At 38.1% G+C, this 17,201-nt stretch overlaps 1 protein-coding gene across 1 annotated transcript; it reads right to left on the bottom strand.

The window, feature by feature from the left end:
* Positions 1-2,847: 2,847 nt before the first annotated feature.
* LOC134601392 (uncharacterized) lies at positions 2,848-15,371 on the bottom strand. Its single transcript, XM_063445868.1, has 8 exons — positions 15,303-15,371; positions 13,878-13,981; positions 13,323-13,465; positions 7,671-7,856; positions 7,389-7,571; positions 5,021-5,180; positions 4,158-4,278; positions 2,848-3,163 (listed from the first exon to the last, which is right to left on the bottom strand). Exons 2-8 carry the CDS (start codon positions 13,978-13,980, stop codon positions 3,058-3,060), a joined length of 1,002 nt encoding a protein of 333 aa, XP_063301938.1. The 5' UTR covers position 13,981; positions 15,303-15,371; the 3' UTR covers positions 2,848-3,057.
* Between the last annotated feature and the right edge of the window lie 1,830 nt (positions 15,372-17,201).

The following is a 17,201-nucleotide window of genomic DNA, read 5'->3' as shown; positions in this document are numbered from 1 at the left end:
ATTAAATCGACGCGCTACATGCAGAGATGCTCCCGTTCAGCTGAACGCTGCTGGAGGAAGTCCCACACCTTGTCAGACTTCCTCCATTATAAATTCATTTTGTGTTCATATAGGACAGCCCTCACCCTCGCTAAACAATCCTACTTTTCTTCTCTTGTTATTTCATGCTCACGCAATCCCAGGCGGTCTCTTTAATACCTTCAACTCTCTCCTTCGCCTACCTCAAGCCACCCGTCAAACTGACCTTTCAGCAGACAAGATTGAACAGTTAAAGAAATAATTCTCCCCCCTTTGCTCCACCCTCTTGCAACCACACATGGACCTTCCCTACCCTGCAGGCCTTCTCCCCAGCTACAGAACAGGAGATGGATTTGCTTCTCCTCTCCTCTCGTCCCACCACCTGTCCGCTTGATCCAATACCTTCCCATCTTATCAGATCTCTACCCTTGTCTTCTACCATCTTTTACACACATCCTAAACTTTTCTCGTTCATCTGGTGTTGTCCCTGCTCCCCTTAAGCATGCTACTGTTCTAAAAAAGCCATCCCCTTTCAACTATTGTCTCATATACCTGCTTCCTTTTTCCTCAAAACTTCTAGAAAGACTTGTCTTTATGACTCACTTCCTAAATTCCAACTCCCTCCTCGATCCTCTTCAATCCGGCTTTCACCCTCTTCACTCTACTTAGACTGCTCTTATTAAAGTTACAAATGACCTAATCACAGCTAAATTCAAAGGCCACTACTCCATACTAATTCTTCTTGACCTCTATGCTACCTTTGACACTGTTGATCATGTCCTCCTTCTCCAAACTCTTCAATCCCCTCAGTCTCTCTTACACTGTCCTCTCGTGGTTCTCCTCCTATCTCTCCTAACATTTGTTCAGTGTCTCCTTTTGCAATCACAACTCTCCCTGTCATCCTGTCTCAGTTGGAGTCCCCCAAGGATCTGTTTTTGGTGCCCTTCTGTTCTCTCTTTATACTGCCTCTCTTGGCAAACTCATTAACTCCTTTGGATTCCGCTACCACATGTATGCAGATGACACCCAGATATATCTCTTCTCCCCTAATCTCTCCCCTGTGGTCCTGCAACGTGTCCCTGCTTGCCTATCTTCAATTTCTGATTGGATGTCCTCCAGCTTTCTGAAACTCAATCTCTCTAAAACTGAGCTTCTTATTTCCCCCCTCATAATGCTGATCCTCCCCCTTCGCTTTCCCTGTATGTCGATGGTGCTTGCATCAGTTCATCTTTGCAAGCTCATTGTCTTAGTGTTATCTTTGATCCTGGCCTCACCTTTGCACCACATATCCAGTATGTTGCTAAAACCTGTCGATTCCACCCTAAAAATATCACCTGCATCCGCCCCTTTCTCACGCAAGATGCTGCCAAGGAGCTTGTTGTTACTCTGGTAATATCTTGTATGGATTACTGTAATTCTTTCCTAGTTGGTCTCCCCAAAAGCCAAACTGCCCGCTACAATCGGTAATGAATGCTGCCACCAGGCTGATCTTTCTCACCCGTCGTTCCTCTCATACCTCGCCTCTCTGTCGTTCCTTTCACTGACTTCCTGTATCATATAGGTGTCAATTCAAAATACTAACCCTTCCTTTTAAAGCTTTAACCAATTCTAGCACCTCTTGCATTTCTTTTCTGATACATAGATATGCCCCTTCTCGATCTCTCCGCTCTGCCAGTGACCTTTACCTGTCCGCTGCTCGCACCCTTACTGCTAACTCATACTTGCTGGCCTTCTTGTGGGTGACGCCCTTCTTTTGAAACAGCCTGTCTACCCTCATCAGATTCTCCCCTAGTCTTCAATTGTTTAAGAAGTCCCTCAAAACACACCTGTTCAGAAATGACTATGGACTCCCAGAGTAACTTATGTATACTTATCCAAATCTGTCTCTTACTCTCCTAAAGAGCCATACTCCACTCTCACCTCCAGCTCTGCTACGTTTCCACCTTGTTTGGTGGCTGTCCACCTTGCTGCCCTGTTCTGTGTACACCACCCCATCTAGACTGTAAGTTTGTTTGAGCAGGGTCCTCATCTACCTATTGTTCCTGGGTCACTGTGTAGTTGTCTCATTTACTGTAAATTTTTCCCCCTTTCATAATATTGTAAAGCTCTGTGGAATTAGTTGGCGCTATATAAATAGAAATGATGGTATCTGCTGGACAGTCAGAGTGTTGGTGGAGACATCCTTGCCTTGATGTTCTATGTCTCGGTGTCTTATGTTAGATTTATAATACAGTTTTTATAAACACACAGCACAAGTGTGGCCATGGAAATCAATGCTATCAATACAATATTCTTGTTGGCAATTCTAATAATCTAATATGGTCATCCCCATGTTCCATGGACACTCTGAAATAGAAAACACATTGTAACACTTATTCTCACCTGTCCATGTCAGCCAAGAATAGCCAAGATTTAAATGAATGTACATATGCAGATGTGATTGTATTTATTTATGTATGTATTCATTACTGTGTCATGCAGAAGATGTGTCAGAAGGGTGAATGTGGTTGGCACAAGTTGTGTGACTTTGAGGAGGGTTCTAAAAATTTTATTTGGGCTTATGCCCAAGGTATTTTTTAACCCTAGCAACATCGCTGCTTCAATTGAAGAAGTTCCTTGCTATTGCATTCAGAGTAATTTGATGAAATGCTTCAGATTGCCTTACATTTATGTTTTTCTTGTTGCTTGTTGTTGTTTTTGTTTTCTAGATTCATAAACAAACTACTTTTTTTCCACAGATCTCTTTTCGATCAGTGACTATTTTCTGGTATCCTGCTTTGAGAGGTCTCCTGCTTTGAGAGCCATAGAAACAAAAATCAAATGGTCAAATATATCTCAATCATTTTCTTTAATTAAAAGCTAGTACAGAGTTTTGCTTAAAAATAAATTGCAAGCTAGGACAATGTATATCAGCCTTAACAGAACGCAGCACAACTCAAAATTTCAAAACTTTCATTATCTTAATTGAACATCATTTTCTGCAGTAGGAAAGGACTTCTTAATAATCATAGGATCATTTGGTGATGCACAAGCTGTTCTTCAGAGGCCTGTCAAATCAATAGCAGCTGCCTCTGAACCTATACCACATTGGTTAACGTTCCTCTTCATTTTCCCATAACCATGTTCTCCCCAGGTTTCACCCCAACTACAAGGAAAAGGTAATAATTTTTTTTAATATTAACAATAATGCAATCATCTACCAATATGAAACACTAGAGGTCCGTAATATATTATTATACTGTTAGATACTCATAATAGTGTAATCAGTGGAGGAACTACTGGAATTGAGCAGGCGCAGCTGCCCTGGGACCACAATCTTAGGGGGCCTATCAGATGTCCCAATGGAAATCTTGTTTGGAATTCCAGTTGGGATTGGCACAAAATTCTCACTTGCTACTAGCCATTGTCAAGTTAAAATTTAGTCAAAGCAAGTAAAAATCCAACCCTGGTAGGTATAATATGGCTTACGGTGGTGAGTAACTTAAGGCCTGGCTAATAATATAATAATTCAATATATATCTATCACCTACTGCTGAGTGTTTCTGTAGATTATTTCTGCTATGTTAAGATCCATGCAAATTTGTGGATGGACACCTTTATACAATATAGAGCTCAAGTATTTTCAGGTAAAATGTTGGTTATAACAAATACTTGATGGCTGCATCAAAACCACAAACTGACAGCGAGACCACAATGGCAATGAGAGGGCTGATTTATTATTATATGCTGTCATAATTTATATTTCAGCAAAAATATGACTAAACCTTCATGGTGACCTACTGGTGATATTTGTTCTTTGGAAAAATAAAGATTATCATCTCTGGAATTCTGAAATAGTTTTATCAGGCCAAGATTAGCTTGATCTCTTGACACCTTGCACTCTACTGCGTTCAAGGTGTTTCTGTAAGTTTTTATTCACATTGAGCTTCTGAGATGAGTCTCCATTGAAGCTGAAGAAGACCTAGTGAGGATAACTCTGCACGTTCACAATAGAACATCTGAATAATCACATTGCACTAGTTTCACTAGCTTAATTCAGTGCCAAAAATTAATGGGTTATATAATAACATTCAGAGTACATTGTGTATTGTAGCTGAACTCAATGATCAGTTCTTACTAGAACATAATTAATACTATACCTGTTCCTAATTATCCAGTAATCTTCAATCTCATCTGGATCATCGTCACTCGGTTGACTTCCATAACCCACAATGATTATTGCATGATTTGGCTCTTCAGCGCAATCTCCATTATACACCCCTATGTTTTAAAGAGATGCTTTGATAACCGTATTACTTTTTTAATCAAAACACATAGTAGTAAGGTCACAGTTAAATTTTGGCTATCCAACTTAACTATAATGTGTTTAGCGACATGGCAAAAAGGTCATTAAAACTTTAGAGATGCGGTAATTTAATTTATACATATCTAGTTGAAGTTGTTTTCTAGATTTAATCACATTATCGAATGTTAGCTAATCCAGACATTAATGCATGCCCTAAATATAAAGTCCTATAATGGTATATGGTCCAAATGACATGTTATGAGTCATTTTTTGGAATAAGGGACCCTAGTTAGAGTGTATGTTAGAGTGTTTCTTACTGTGTCTATATTACTGCCCCACTTGTTAAAAAAAAAAAAAAAGTTAGAAAAAGATATAAAAATAATTTATAAAATATATATTTTTTTTAATAATGTAATTCAGCACTGGGAAAATATATTCATTCTGCAGCCTCTCCACTTCCAATGAAGTAATTCACGCTAATGTATTTTGTCAATCTGGAGAAGTTGTGGGAACATAGGAAAATTGAAAGTCTTCAGTAAAGAATCACCTCTAGTAACAGTCAGTTTTACAGCCATTATCAGTGCAACTTAGGCAACATGCAAACACTGCCATTTCTCCAAAATGGCAATCTTTTACATTGCCAAAGAAAAGAGACAGGGTCATCGGACCAAAACCACTTCCTTAAACCTTGTGTTATCATTGCTGTGCTTTTTTTACCTTCTTTATAAAACATAAATGTGTCGCTAACTGCAATTCCAACAGTAATTGGTCCATTAAGTTCCACCTCTCGTGCCATGTTTTCTTCTCCAGGAAGCTTATAGTATTTTTCCACATTCAACATGATTGCTTTATCTTCATCATATGCGCACTCAGATTGCTAAACAGAAACAATTCATAAAAGTAAAATCAAAATGAAACAAAGAAACAGATTTGTGAGTGTATTTATTCCAAAACATAAAAAGTGGACTTTCAATGTTTCCAATATTATTTCTTCAGGTAAGCTTAGTGTACAGGTTTCCATAGATTGCTGCTTGTCCATCCTACAGCATACAGGTATATGGCTGGTAACCGTGGCTGTCACAGTCAGTGAGGTGGAGTTCATACAAACATACAAAATTAAGCCCTGTGCTCAAGCCTCAAGCTCCCACTACTCCTGGGCAGCAACAATGACGCATCAGCCCAATACATAGAATAACAACCAAAAACAATAAATAAAGAGTTACTTGCACACTTTCCCACATTCCTATAACTGGTGGCTTTTTTTTAGAGAAATATATGTTTTTTAATTTTTTTATTTTATTTTATTTTTTTACCCAAAGAGGTGATTCGGATGGACTCCAGCAAGTGTCATATTGAACAGCATTCTCTAACATAAAAACTCAAAAAATAATATCAGGAAGTATTACTTTACTGAGAGGGTAGTGGATTAATGGAATAGCCTTCCAGTTGAAGTGGTAGAGGTTAACACAGTGAGGGAGTCTAAGCATGCGTGGGATAGGCATAAGGCTATCCTAACTATAAGATAAAGCCAGTGACTAATAAAAGTATTTAGAAAATTGGGCAGACTAGATGGGCCGAATGGTTCTTATCTGCCGTCACAATCCATGTTTCTATGTTTCTATAAAAGTATAAACTCACCTGCCACGTCAAGGCAAAACCTCTTGGTAGGTGACACTAACAATTCACCTTGCTGCTTTCAGATAAAAGACAAAATCTCGAATGAGACAGAGAGATGTATTTTTCTAGACCCCCTACTCACTTAATAAAAAGGACCCATGTGGTGGGTGGCAGCACTGTCACATGGCTTTGTAATACAAAAGCAAACACACGTATACAACTTTAAACCCTGTGCATGGAGTTTTGGGATAGTGCACATGTAACTTTTTTGTTTGCTTGAGGAATGCTTTGTTTAGTTTTCTTTTGAAAAGGAATACATTGGCGATAATGGAATTCTTTGCTTTATATGTTTTCAAATCACCTTTCTTGGTTTTCTGGCAGGTGTTTTTTTGTGATATCCTGCCATTGTGAAAAGGTAAGCATATTTGTGACGGAAAAGACGGACCTGTCTCAGACTTTGATTTATTTCTACAACTTGATATCTCAGCACTACTCATCCCACAACCTGAGTATCTTCAGGAGTATCTCACAAGCACCAGCCAAGCACTGGATAACAAATGGATGACAAAATGTTCTCCCAACCACATGCCCAAACACTAGATATGGCTTAGTGAAGGGACAAGGCAGCAACTAATTTATTGAGCAAAAACTCAACAAGTAACTAACCTAATTAGATTAAGTTTACAAAAAAATGTTTGAGTCTACAAAAAAATAAATAAAAAAATTACAATAAATAATTCAAAATACAAAGGAAATAGGAAATGCTTACAAACCAAAAGATGGAAGCAAAATTAAGAATTTGAACAAAAGGCAGAGGACGAAAACACTTCTATATCCCTGGGTGCTCTCCATTGCAATGTGATTGCGTTATCAGGTGTATATTGTCCCAGTCAATCAGAGTACAGTGTTTTCCCACCATAAACCCCAGTTCTTAAAGGAGCACTATAGTGTTAGAAATGCAAAGATGCATTGCTAATACTATTGTGTCCCTCTGCCTCCCCCCTCAGTCCCACTCATGGAATTTAAAGGGTTAAAAACTCTCGAAACTCTTACCTTTTTTTCAATGCAAAGTACCTCAGTGCTGGCTGTGCTTCCACTGGCGTCATCACAAGGGGCCATTGAAGACGCTTTACTACGGGGGATTTTGAAGATGCTAGGTGTCCTATTGCACAGTGTGAGGATGTTCAGCATCGTTTCACAGAGGTTAACTCTGTGAAACAGCAGGAAGCTCCTCTAGTGGCTGTCTAGTAGACAGCCACTAGAGGCAGTCTTAATCATGGCAGATGGCAAATATTGCAGGGCTACAGGGGACAGGGACACTGCACTCAGACCACTTCAATGAGTAGACATGGTCTGGGTGTCCATGGTGTCCCTTAAAAATAAAATAGATAAGAAACTGTGTATAATAACACGTGTTTTTAAGTATGGCAACCACTGTTCATAAATGAAAAAAAGAAAGAAGTCTTACCTTGTCTGCATACTCATAGTCTCTGTTCCTCATAATGCCATATTCTGCAGTATATGCCAGGGCATCAATTGGCATCCCACCACAGCATCCATCGTTTGTCTCATCACAATCGACAAGCTGTTGCTCACTCAGTCTAATGAGTTTACCAGTCTGAATGCAGTAACGGCTTTCAATAACACCCACCTTAAAACACAAATACATACAAACAATGCGTCATTTTGCAGTACAGTAATTTAGCAGGATAAATCCAAATAAGTAAATGGTCATTGAAATATTTTTTACCACTGCAAATGCCCAGCATGAGCCACAGTGACCTTGGCTTTTAATTGGAGTATCACAATTCTTTTCTCTCCAGTCGACTGTATCTGGACTGCTGGTGAGTTTTCTATGGTGGATTGTAGAACGATTTGATGGTATGAATTTATTCTTCAGGCGAAAGCAACTGCGTGGTTTACGTTCCTCTGGGGTCTGAAATTGTGTATTTGTACAGTTTACTATTACAAAATGTTCACTACGTATCACAGAGAGAATGCTCTGTCTGTTATCTTATATATCAATGCTTAATGCATTACAGTAATTAGAAATTACTATTTTAAATATTCTAATAATACATGGTAACTTTCTAATGTTTAACTGACCGCAGCTCCCTAAAAGTTTCATGACACAAGATAAAAATATGCATGAGTGAATGGGATGCTTTGAACTTAGGTCACAGCTCGGCCCTCTCCTCCTGTATTTTTACTGCCCCCAATCATAAAAAGTATATAGTGATCAAGTGGGATGCATGTGTGCCCATCATTCACTGAGTAAGATGGAGACTTGGAGTTACTAGTAGATACCTCCCAACATTCCAAATGGCCAAAGAGGGATATTTTAATTTTAGGGGTGTAAAGGGTGTGACGTGGTTAGAGGGCAGGGCTGTTCTGATACATTTTAAGTACATTACTAACAAACTAACTAAAATTTAATTTAGAAGAAGAACAATGTATTTTATTTACACAGACTAATTTTTAAACACATTTATTGTAGTGAGTATTATTGCTGTGCAGCTGGGTTACACATTTAGACACACCAACAATATGGAGCTCCTAGAACATAGGAACATTAAGATAGAAAAGAGAGACGGATGGATTTGGGCCCAAAATATGGACTACCCTCCTAAATAAGGACAGTTTGTAGATATGAAGAAGTGAATGCCAATTCAAGTCTGAAATAATAAAAGCTGTATTATACAATTGTGAAAAGGTCCCACATTTGTCTATCACTCACAATATTCATGAATGATAGATAGGCTCAGACACTACATGCCTCCCACTGTAACCACCCTTTAAAAAAAAAAAACAAAATTACATCTTTGTCACCGAGCTTCTTAGTGACCCAGGGGACTCCATATCTCTCCATCATGCACAAAGATTGTGAGTGGAGACTCAGAGGTTAATATAAATACTGTCCACAATCACTCTAATACCCTAATTACCGTATCTACTCGAGTATAAGCCGTCCCGAATATAAGCCGAGGCCCCTAATTTTACCCCAAAAAACTGGGAAAACTTATTGACTCGAGTATAAGACTAGGGTGGGAAATGCAGCAGCTACTGGTTAATTTCTAAATAAAATTAGATCCTAAAAAAAATATATCAATTGAATATTTATTTACAGTGTGTGTGTATGAATGCAGCGTGTGTGTATGAGTGCAGCGTGTGTGTATGAATGCAGTGTGCGTATGAGTGCAGTGTGTGTATGAGTGCAGTGTGTGTGTATGAATGCAGTGTGTGTATGAGTGCAGTGTGTATGAATGCAGTGTGTATGAATGCAGTGTGTATGAATGCAGTGTGTATGAATGCAGTGTGTGTATGAATGCAGTGTGTGTATGAATGTAGTGTGTGTATGAGTGCAGTGTGTGTATGAGTGCAGTGTGTATGAGTGCAGTGTGTATGAGTGCAGTGTGTATGAGTGCAATGTGTGTGTGTGTGTTGCAGAGCCTTGGTGGGGGGTGGGCAATTTTATTTATTTTTGTATTTTTTTTTTTTTAATATTATTATTTCTAATTATTTTTTTTATTTAATTTCATTGTTTTTGATGTTATTTTTATTATTATTATAGTTTTTTTTGTCCCCCCTCCCTGCTTGATATATGGCAGGGAGGGGGGCTCTCCTTCCCTGGTGGTCCAGCATTGGCAGTTCTGTGGGGGCTGTGGGGGCTGTGAGAGAGCGTTACTTACCTCTCCTGCAGCTCCTGTCAGGAGTTACTTACCTCTCCGCGCCGTCCGGTCAGCTCTTCTGTCAGCTCACACTGTAAGTCTCGCGAGAGCCGAGTTTTTCAAAAATGTGCTGAAAAACTCGGCTTATACTCGAGTATATACGGTAACATCCATGTAAGTAATATAACATTCAACCTTTTCATTACTGTGATTGTTAAATATTTATTGTTAAAAGAGGAAAGTATATTTAAAAGAAGAAAAACCTACCACAACAAGAGGACATATTCTTAAATTATAGGGGCAAAGGTTTGAAAATAACATCAAGAAGTATTAGAATCTCTAATATGTGAAAATAACAAAAAGGTACCACTAGGGAACCAAATAACTGTTCCTAAGAGTCTCCAAGTGGGGGTAACCCACAACAATTCAATTAGATTACAAAATAGACAAATAGGCCTAAAACGGCATATGAGTCCAACGATGGAGATCCCTCCAATAGATAAAATAATGGTAGAACAACTTTATTAGAATATAAATTAGAAAAATTAGAAAAATTACAGTAAGAGGCAATACATATGCAAATTAAAAAGCCTACAATATGAAAGCCTACGCTAATCTGGGCCGTACTCTCGCCACCACTACATACACTGAAACTGACCACTCCAGTCGGCCAATTTACGTTGTTTCCCCACACCTTAACAGCTAAGGTACACCTGCCCCAACCCAAGGGAGCAGGTCAGGCAAAAGCCGCAACTTACAGAACACAACAGTCACACACTAGGCCCACTACTACGGGCCTATGGCATTAATAACTGTACCTTGGCCCTAGACAAACGCCACTGTCCACACGGAAACTAATCTGCCTATAAGATAATAGGCTGCTGTTATACCCTAAGTTTTTATTATTCCCATTTAAAAATGTGCAGTAACTCTAAATGCCATACCGATGTTATCAACTGTTACAATTGAGCTTGATATGACTGTCGTGGCTATTCAAGCATGATGTAAAGCTTGCACAACAAAAATAAAGAATTAAAATTAAAAATAAAAAGCCTACAATAGAACTCTCTTGTAGGATACTGTGTAAATTCTTCTACTAGGGCATGTTTATCAGCAAGGTATAAGATTAGAAAGATATGTGGTGACTCCTACTGCACTTGGAAAAGTTAAAACATTTAGAATATCTATTAGCCTTAGTACAAAGGGTAGACACCTTTAAGGATCATGGATATCCTGAGCAGAGCATGGGATATAAAATGCCTAAGTTCAGCCACAGCACCCTCAGTCATTGGGGCGAAACACGTTGATGGTGCTGGCAGCATTTTAGCCTGTTATCTTGAGGAGTACGGACTTTATTACAGCGGGAGCGAGGTGTGTCGTTCTACAGAGGGGCAAGCTTTCTCACTCGGCTCAAGTGCACTGAGCGGATCGCAGCGGTGAACCCACAAAACGGTAACCCTGAACTGTTTCCTGCATATTCGTAGTAGTATTGTAGTAGAGGGCTCGAGTTCCTTCCTCGGACTCCTCTCCGGACTCGTCCTTTTAGTGACCAAAACCTATTAACCAGTGAATTCTTCCGTAAAAAGGGATATTTATTATATAAAAATAAAATAATAAATCCACCCCTTTCTTATGCAAGATGCTACTAAGGAGCATGTCCATGTTCTAGTAATTTCTTGCATGGATTATTGTAAGCCTCTCATAAATGTTTTTCCCAAAAGTCGCATTGCCCCACTAAAGTCTGTAATGAATGCTGCCGCCAGACTGATTTTCCTCTCCAGTTGGTCCTCTCACACCTCAGCCCTCTGTCAGTGCTTAGATTGGCTTCCTGTATCCTATAGGAATCAATTCAAGGTACTAATTCACACCTGTAAAGCACTGAACAATTCTAGAGATATAAATATGGGTGGAAAAAATCTACCCTAGATGAGTGGAGAAAATGGTGAAGTGAATAGATGTCTTAAAAGACAGAAACTAAATAAATAAATATATAATAGGAAGAAGTTCTCAACTGGTAAAAGAGCTTCCCATTAAAGCTATAAAACAATGAAACTGTTGTATAAAGGGAATAACACCCTAAACGTACCAGGAGATCTTCTAACTATAAAAAAAAAAAAGGGGGAGAGTCTACAATATCTATACTGAGTAGTGTAAGCACAAAAATCTAAAAATACAGAAAAAAGGAGAAAAAATTAAAAAAAAGAAGCAAGAAGAAAGAAGGAAAAAGAAGAAAAAAGGGGAGCAAGAAAAGAAAAGAGACAAAAACACAGAGATTACATATATACACAGCAGTACTGGCCCAAAATGAATCCAATACGTAAAAAACACACTGGTAAAGATGGAGTATCTAAACATATCCCAATTGAGAGATATAGTCTCTGTAATTCGTAGATAGGTCCTTTACCTTTATTTTTCAAGGATTTTTAGCAGTTCCTTTTTTTTGGACCTATCTACGAATTACAGAGACTATATCTCTCAATTGGGATACGTTTAGATACTCCATCTTTACCAGTGTGTTTTTTACGTATTGGATTCATTTTGGGCCAGTACTGCTGTGTATATATGTAATCTCTGTGTTTTTGTCTCTTTTCTTTTCTTGCTCCCCTTTTTTCTTCTTTTTCCTTCTTTCTTCTTTCTTCTTTTTTTTAATTTTTTCTCCTTTTTTCTGTATTTTTAGATTTTTGTGCTTACACTACTCAGTATAGATATTGTAGACTCTCCCCCTTTTTTTTTTTTTTTTTATAGTTAGAAGATCTCCTGGTACGTTTAGGGTGTTATTCCCTTTATACAACTGAACAATTCTAGCCCCTCATATCTCTTCACAGATCCATAGATATGGTCCTTCTTGGTCTCTTCGCTCTGCCCATGACCCTCAGACAAAGGCGCGTAGCGTCTGTCTCTTTTGCTTCACATTTATTTCACTAATGATTTCAGCACTTTTTGATTGACTAGATTGGTTGCTGATGGGTATAACTCCTTGGTAAAATTAAGGGAGGTTGGAGGGTCACCCCTATTAATAACTGAGAGAACTGGTGAATGGAATTTGCTTGGGGAGACCAAATAAAAAACAACTTTTTAGTCCCTCATTAGTCAAATATTGTTGTTGCAGATTCTTAAAGAGGTCTTTTAGTCTTACGCCTAATTATCTATTTTTGTACATCTAGTATCAGGTAAGATTTATTTAAACAACTTTGGGGGCATATTATCTAAATATGTTTGTTGGGGCCCAGTTTCTATCTCTTTAGTGGAGAATCTGCTATTCTAATATTATTATGGTTCTACACTGCACACAAGTGAGTTGTTATTTTATATATTTTTCACTCCATTTCCACCTGGTAAATCACCAGAAGAGCGGTCTCTAGTGGTAGGTTTTTTCAAATAAGTTTAAAATCTATTTTTGTGAGACCTTTTGTCTGGCTCTTTGTGGCATCAGGGGTTATCCCTGTCTAAGACCCTGGAGAATTGCTCCTTCCGTGAAATGGTTGGTTGATATGCACCTCCTTAAATCTAAAACCACAGTGTTTAACCTACATTTTAAGGTGCATATGCATTGTCTCTTACTCTTATTTTTCTAATTGTTGCATATTCTAGTCCATCTCCATCTTTGGACTCATATGCCCTTTTTGGTTTGTAATCTCTAATATGTGTATGTATATGATACAAACGCTTCCTCATCTGGAAATAGTTAATTTGATTTTGCCCTCAGGAAATAATTACCACTGTTTAAAACTTACCAGATCTGCAAACTGATTCATTGCAAGAGTGTAAGTTTCAAGACCTTGCTCTGCCCGCTGGTTGTGTTTCTGTACCAGGTCCCATGTAGCTTCCCATGCTTTCCTACGAAACATCTCTCTTTTTTCTGTGACATATTCTTTTTCTGCCATAAAACATGACAATATACAGAGCACATCATAAAGTTTAGGCAACTAAAGAACTAATCGTTAGTTGAATATTGCATAGTACTGTTCACTATAAAAATAAAACTGTGTTCAGGTTTCTTTCATGTTTTAAAGACAGTGGTGGAACAGACTCTTGGTTAGAATAGTAAGTGCGTGTAATGCAGAAGTTAAGTAATATTATAACAACTATCAAACCATTCCAATATATAATTGGTCATTGTGATTAATTATATATTTGCTGCCTTCAGTGTTGTTCTCAGTTAACCCCTTAAGGACACATCACATGTGTGACATGTCATGATTCCCTTTTATTCCAGAAGTTTGGTCCTTAAGGGGTTAAAGTGTAGCTGTCATGATAGGTCTACATATAAAATATATGACAAAATGTACCATGTTTGGATTTCCACACGTTCCATTCTTGTTCAAGGAAATGTGCGGCTGAAGCACAGATGACAATAGTTGAGAAGACGAACAGATATTTATTGAACTGCATCCTAAAGGAAAACAGAAAAGTCCTTTACTTGTTGAGGTATGGTATATCATTCTTAAAAGCTCATTGAGTCTATCTACAAAAACTTCCAAAAGACAAGTTAGGCACCACAATCACTAAACCTTTTTGTATTGTTTATAACGCATGGAGTGTTTGGGTGGAGTCCCTGTATTATTTGCCAATCTGCTTTTGAGTTGTGGGAGGTGGTAACATTAAATACCAGATGGATTGTGCATTTAGTTTTGGTAGTCATGGGGCGTAAGGAAGGTGTCAACTTTTAGTAGTATATTGAATGGATATCCATTTGACCTTTGGGTGGTGGCTCCACACACACACACACACACATTAATATTTCATGAAGATGGATTATTTTTTTTAAATACTCATATTGACTGTGTTGGAATTCTACTGAAATTTCAATGCCTTCAAAAGATACACTGACATAAAGAAGGGATTATTTTGTCTCAGTATTCTACCTCAGCTTGAGAGTTTCCTTTTGTCAAGCTTGTCATTTTCACTAGTGATGTCTTTAGGGAAAAGAATATTTCTATGGAAGATCCCATGGTCTCTTCCATATACTTCATTACTGTATTCTCACGCATGCATGAGAGAACAGCACTGAAGTCAGCTCCTGTGAACTTAAGAATCAGGTCATGAAGGTTGAGAATGTCTGGATGTAAATATAGAATAAAGCTCTGCCGATGCAGGACTATGCTCATTATCTGAGAGTTCTCAATTGATGCTCTTAGTCAATGAATGTGGTCTTTGTTTTGCTCTATAAAGCAATCTAGATTATTTTGTTGGAGATGACCGGAAGTTTCTAATGTGACTGTAGGTCCCCAGCAGAAACCAGGAAAGCTGTCAAATATTGCTAAAATGGTTTGACATCTTACTGTGGGACAGAACCAAGGCGCTCCTGGCACCTTAACCATAACAGTGGGCTAATTTGAAAACTCAACCTCAGTTAGGTCCAAGTTTAATATTTTAGGATAGTTGACTAGTTTTGCTCATGTAGTATATTAATTATATTCTAAACTTTGCCTTACTCAGTTGCAAAAATGTAACTTTCCAGCAGACTAACAGGTAGACCTTTTTTTTTTATTTTTATTTTAAAACCCTCAGTTAAGTTTCTTCCCAGTTGCAGCTCTGTTTGTGGATAGCAGGACTCTTGGTCATATTCACACACTTTTCTTGACCCAATCCTTACAGTGTGAAGAACATACTGTAAACAAACCATGCAAATACAAATTTACCAGTCTTGGAAGTATAAACAGTTTCTATCAAATAAAATTGAAGGATATTATTGAGATACTTATTTAACTCACCTAATGGTCCAAAGCAAGGAATCTCCTCTTTTGAATAAACAGCACTGCAACTATCAGTCTTTTTATATTCATCTCGCGACCAACAGAACTATTATCTAAAGATTACAGATATACTAACAAACAGATAAGTGGAAACAGTTGAACTTATCACAAAATTGACAATATATGATTGACTTTGTGTACCATTGAAATAAAAATAAAAACACAAGTCGAAAAAAGTATTTTTATATAATTTAATAAATATTGAGAGGAGTTGAAATATAACTGTCCATAGCAAAATAATAGAATAAATGGTCTATATACAAACAAACTCTTAAAGCTTTGAAATGACTACAAATTACAAGCTCCTAGAAAATTAAAAAGAGAACAACTAAATATGTCTCTGAATTATTTTAGGTTCAAGATTTTTGACAAAAAAATAAAAAATATTTGGAAAGACCTGGCAATAGATTGTGGACTAAATAAAAAAAAGTAGAAAAATTACATTTTCTAAGCTCTCCTCTTAACTGTGTAAACCAAACACTGAATTACACTTATTAAAACTTGACAAAAGGCAGAGCTATTAGTGACGGCTGAGGGAATGGGGCATTGTTTTGCTCATCGCAAGACAATGGCTATGGAGACTTCTGCAGTCTTTGGGATCCTCCATTGACCTCAGTCCCTTACTCTTGTGCAAGCTCCTGGTGGATAAAGTTCTAGGAGCTGAAGAGGACCCACTGGATGCTGATGGCAGCTATGAGGGACAGCTTCAGGTAACTAAAAGTCACATTCTCCTGCCTTCAGGCACAAGTGGCTTGGTCACCATCAGGGTGTTTTGCAAATTAAGCAAAGACATCAGAATGTGACAGAGCAGCTTTAACTAGTGTAGTGGAATTGACATTTGCAATCTACTTTTATTCCCTATATTGGCTGTCCGTATCTCCTCCCTGTTACTTTGTGTATTTTCCCCAGTTATTGTGTGTGGTTCTTCTTTGCCCATTCGGGAGACTTCATACGAACGTAATCCATTCATCTCCCAAACGAGGACCACCCCTGTGCCTCATAAACATAGAAACATAGAATGTGACGGCAGATAAGAACCTTTCGGCCCATCTAGTCTGCCGAATTTTCTAAATACTTTCATTAGTCTCTGGCCTTATCTTATAGTTAGGATAGCCTTATGCCTATCCCACGCATGCTTAAACTCCTTTACTGTGTTAACCTCTACCACTTCAGCTGGAAGGCTATTCCATGCATCCACTACCCTCTCAGTAAAGTAATACTTAACTACTTAAGTGCGAAACCTCAAGGGAAACAATTAATGAGTGCTTCTCTTGGGTGGCCGCCATTTCGTATAACTGAACACATGGTTGAGAAAATGACGGCCACCTTGTGTTCCAAATAAGGGCAGTGGTACTTGGTCATAGAGTGCCTTGTACTATTTCCAGCTAGGCGCTCGCGCGAACACCGGTAAATTTTCGACCGCTGCCTGTTCCTGTTCACAACCACCTACATGAACGGCGTTCGGGAGATATAAATTACCGAACAGGGGGAGCACTCATACCCTGAAAGCTTACTGTAAAAACAGTAAAATGTATTACATCGATGATATCATCAGTTTTTCATTTTTCACACACAAATGGCACTTACACTGATGATATAATTGTTGTGATACATTTTACTGTTTTGAAACACTAATATTTGTGTTCAGCAGTCTCCTGAGTATAACAGTACTCCTCGTGTACATGTTTTATGGTGTTTTCAAAAGTTACAAAGTCAAATATAAGACTTGATTTTCAGTTTTTTAACATTGAAATTCGTCAGATTGGTTATGTTGCCTTTGAGACCTTATGGTAGCCCGGGAATGAAAATTACCCCCATGATGGCATACTATTTGAAATAGTAGACAACCCAAAGTAT

The sequence above is a fragment of the Pelobates fuscus genome, chromosome 3, assembly GCF_036172605.1.
Source record: "Pelobates fuscus isolate aPelFus1 chromosome 3, aPelFus1.pri, whole genome shotgun sequence".
In the NCBI taxonomy this organism is placed as follows: domain Eukaryota; kingdom Metazoa; phylum Chordata; class Amphibia; order Anura; family Pelobatidae; genus Pelobates; species Pelobates fuscus.
This window is presented reverse-complemented; position numbering and strand designations above follow the sequence as displayed.

Bases quoted from the DNA above. Each gene is read 5' to 3' on its own strand.
- LOC134601392 (XM_063445868.1), bottom strand. From the start codon at position 13,980: ATGCAGTTCAATAAATATCTGTTCGTCTTCTCAACTATTGTCATCTGT. The intron at 13,466-13,877 runs GTACATTTTGTC...GTTTTATGGCAG, and splicing joins CGTGTGGAAATCCAAACATG to AAAAAGAATATGTCACAGAA. The intron at 3,164-4,157 runs GTATAGTATTAA...TTTTCCTTGTAG, and splicing joins TACTGGATAATTAGGAACAG to TTGGGGTGAAACCTGGGGAG.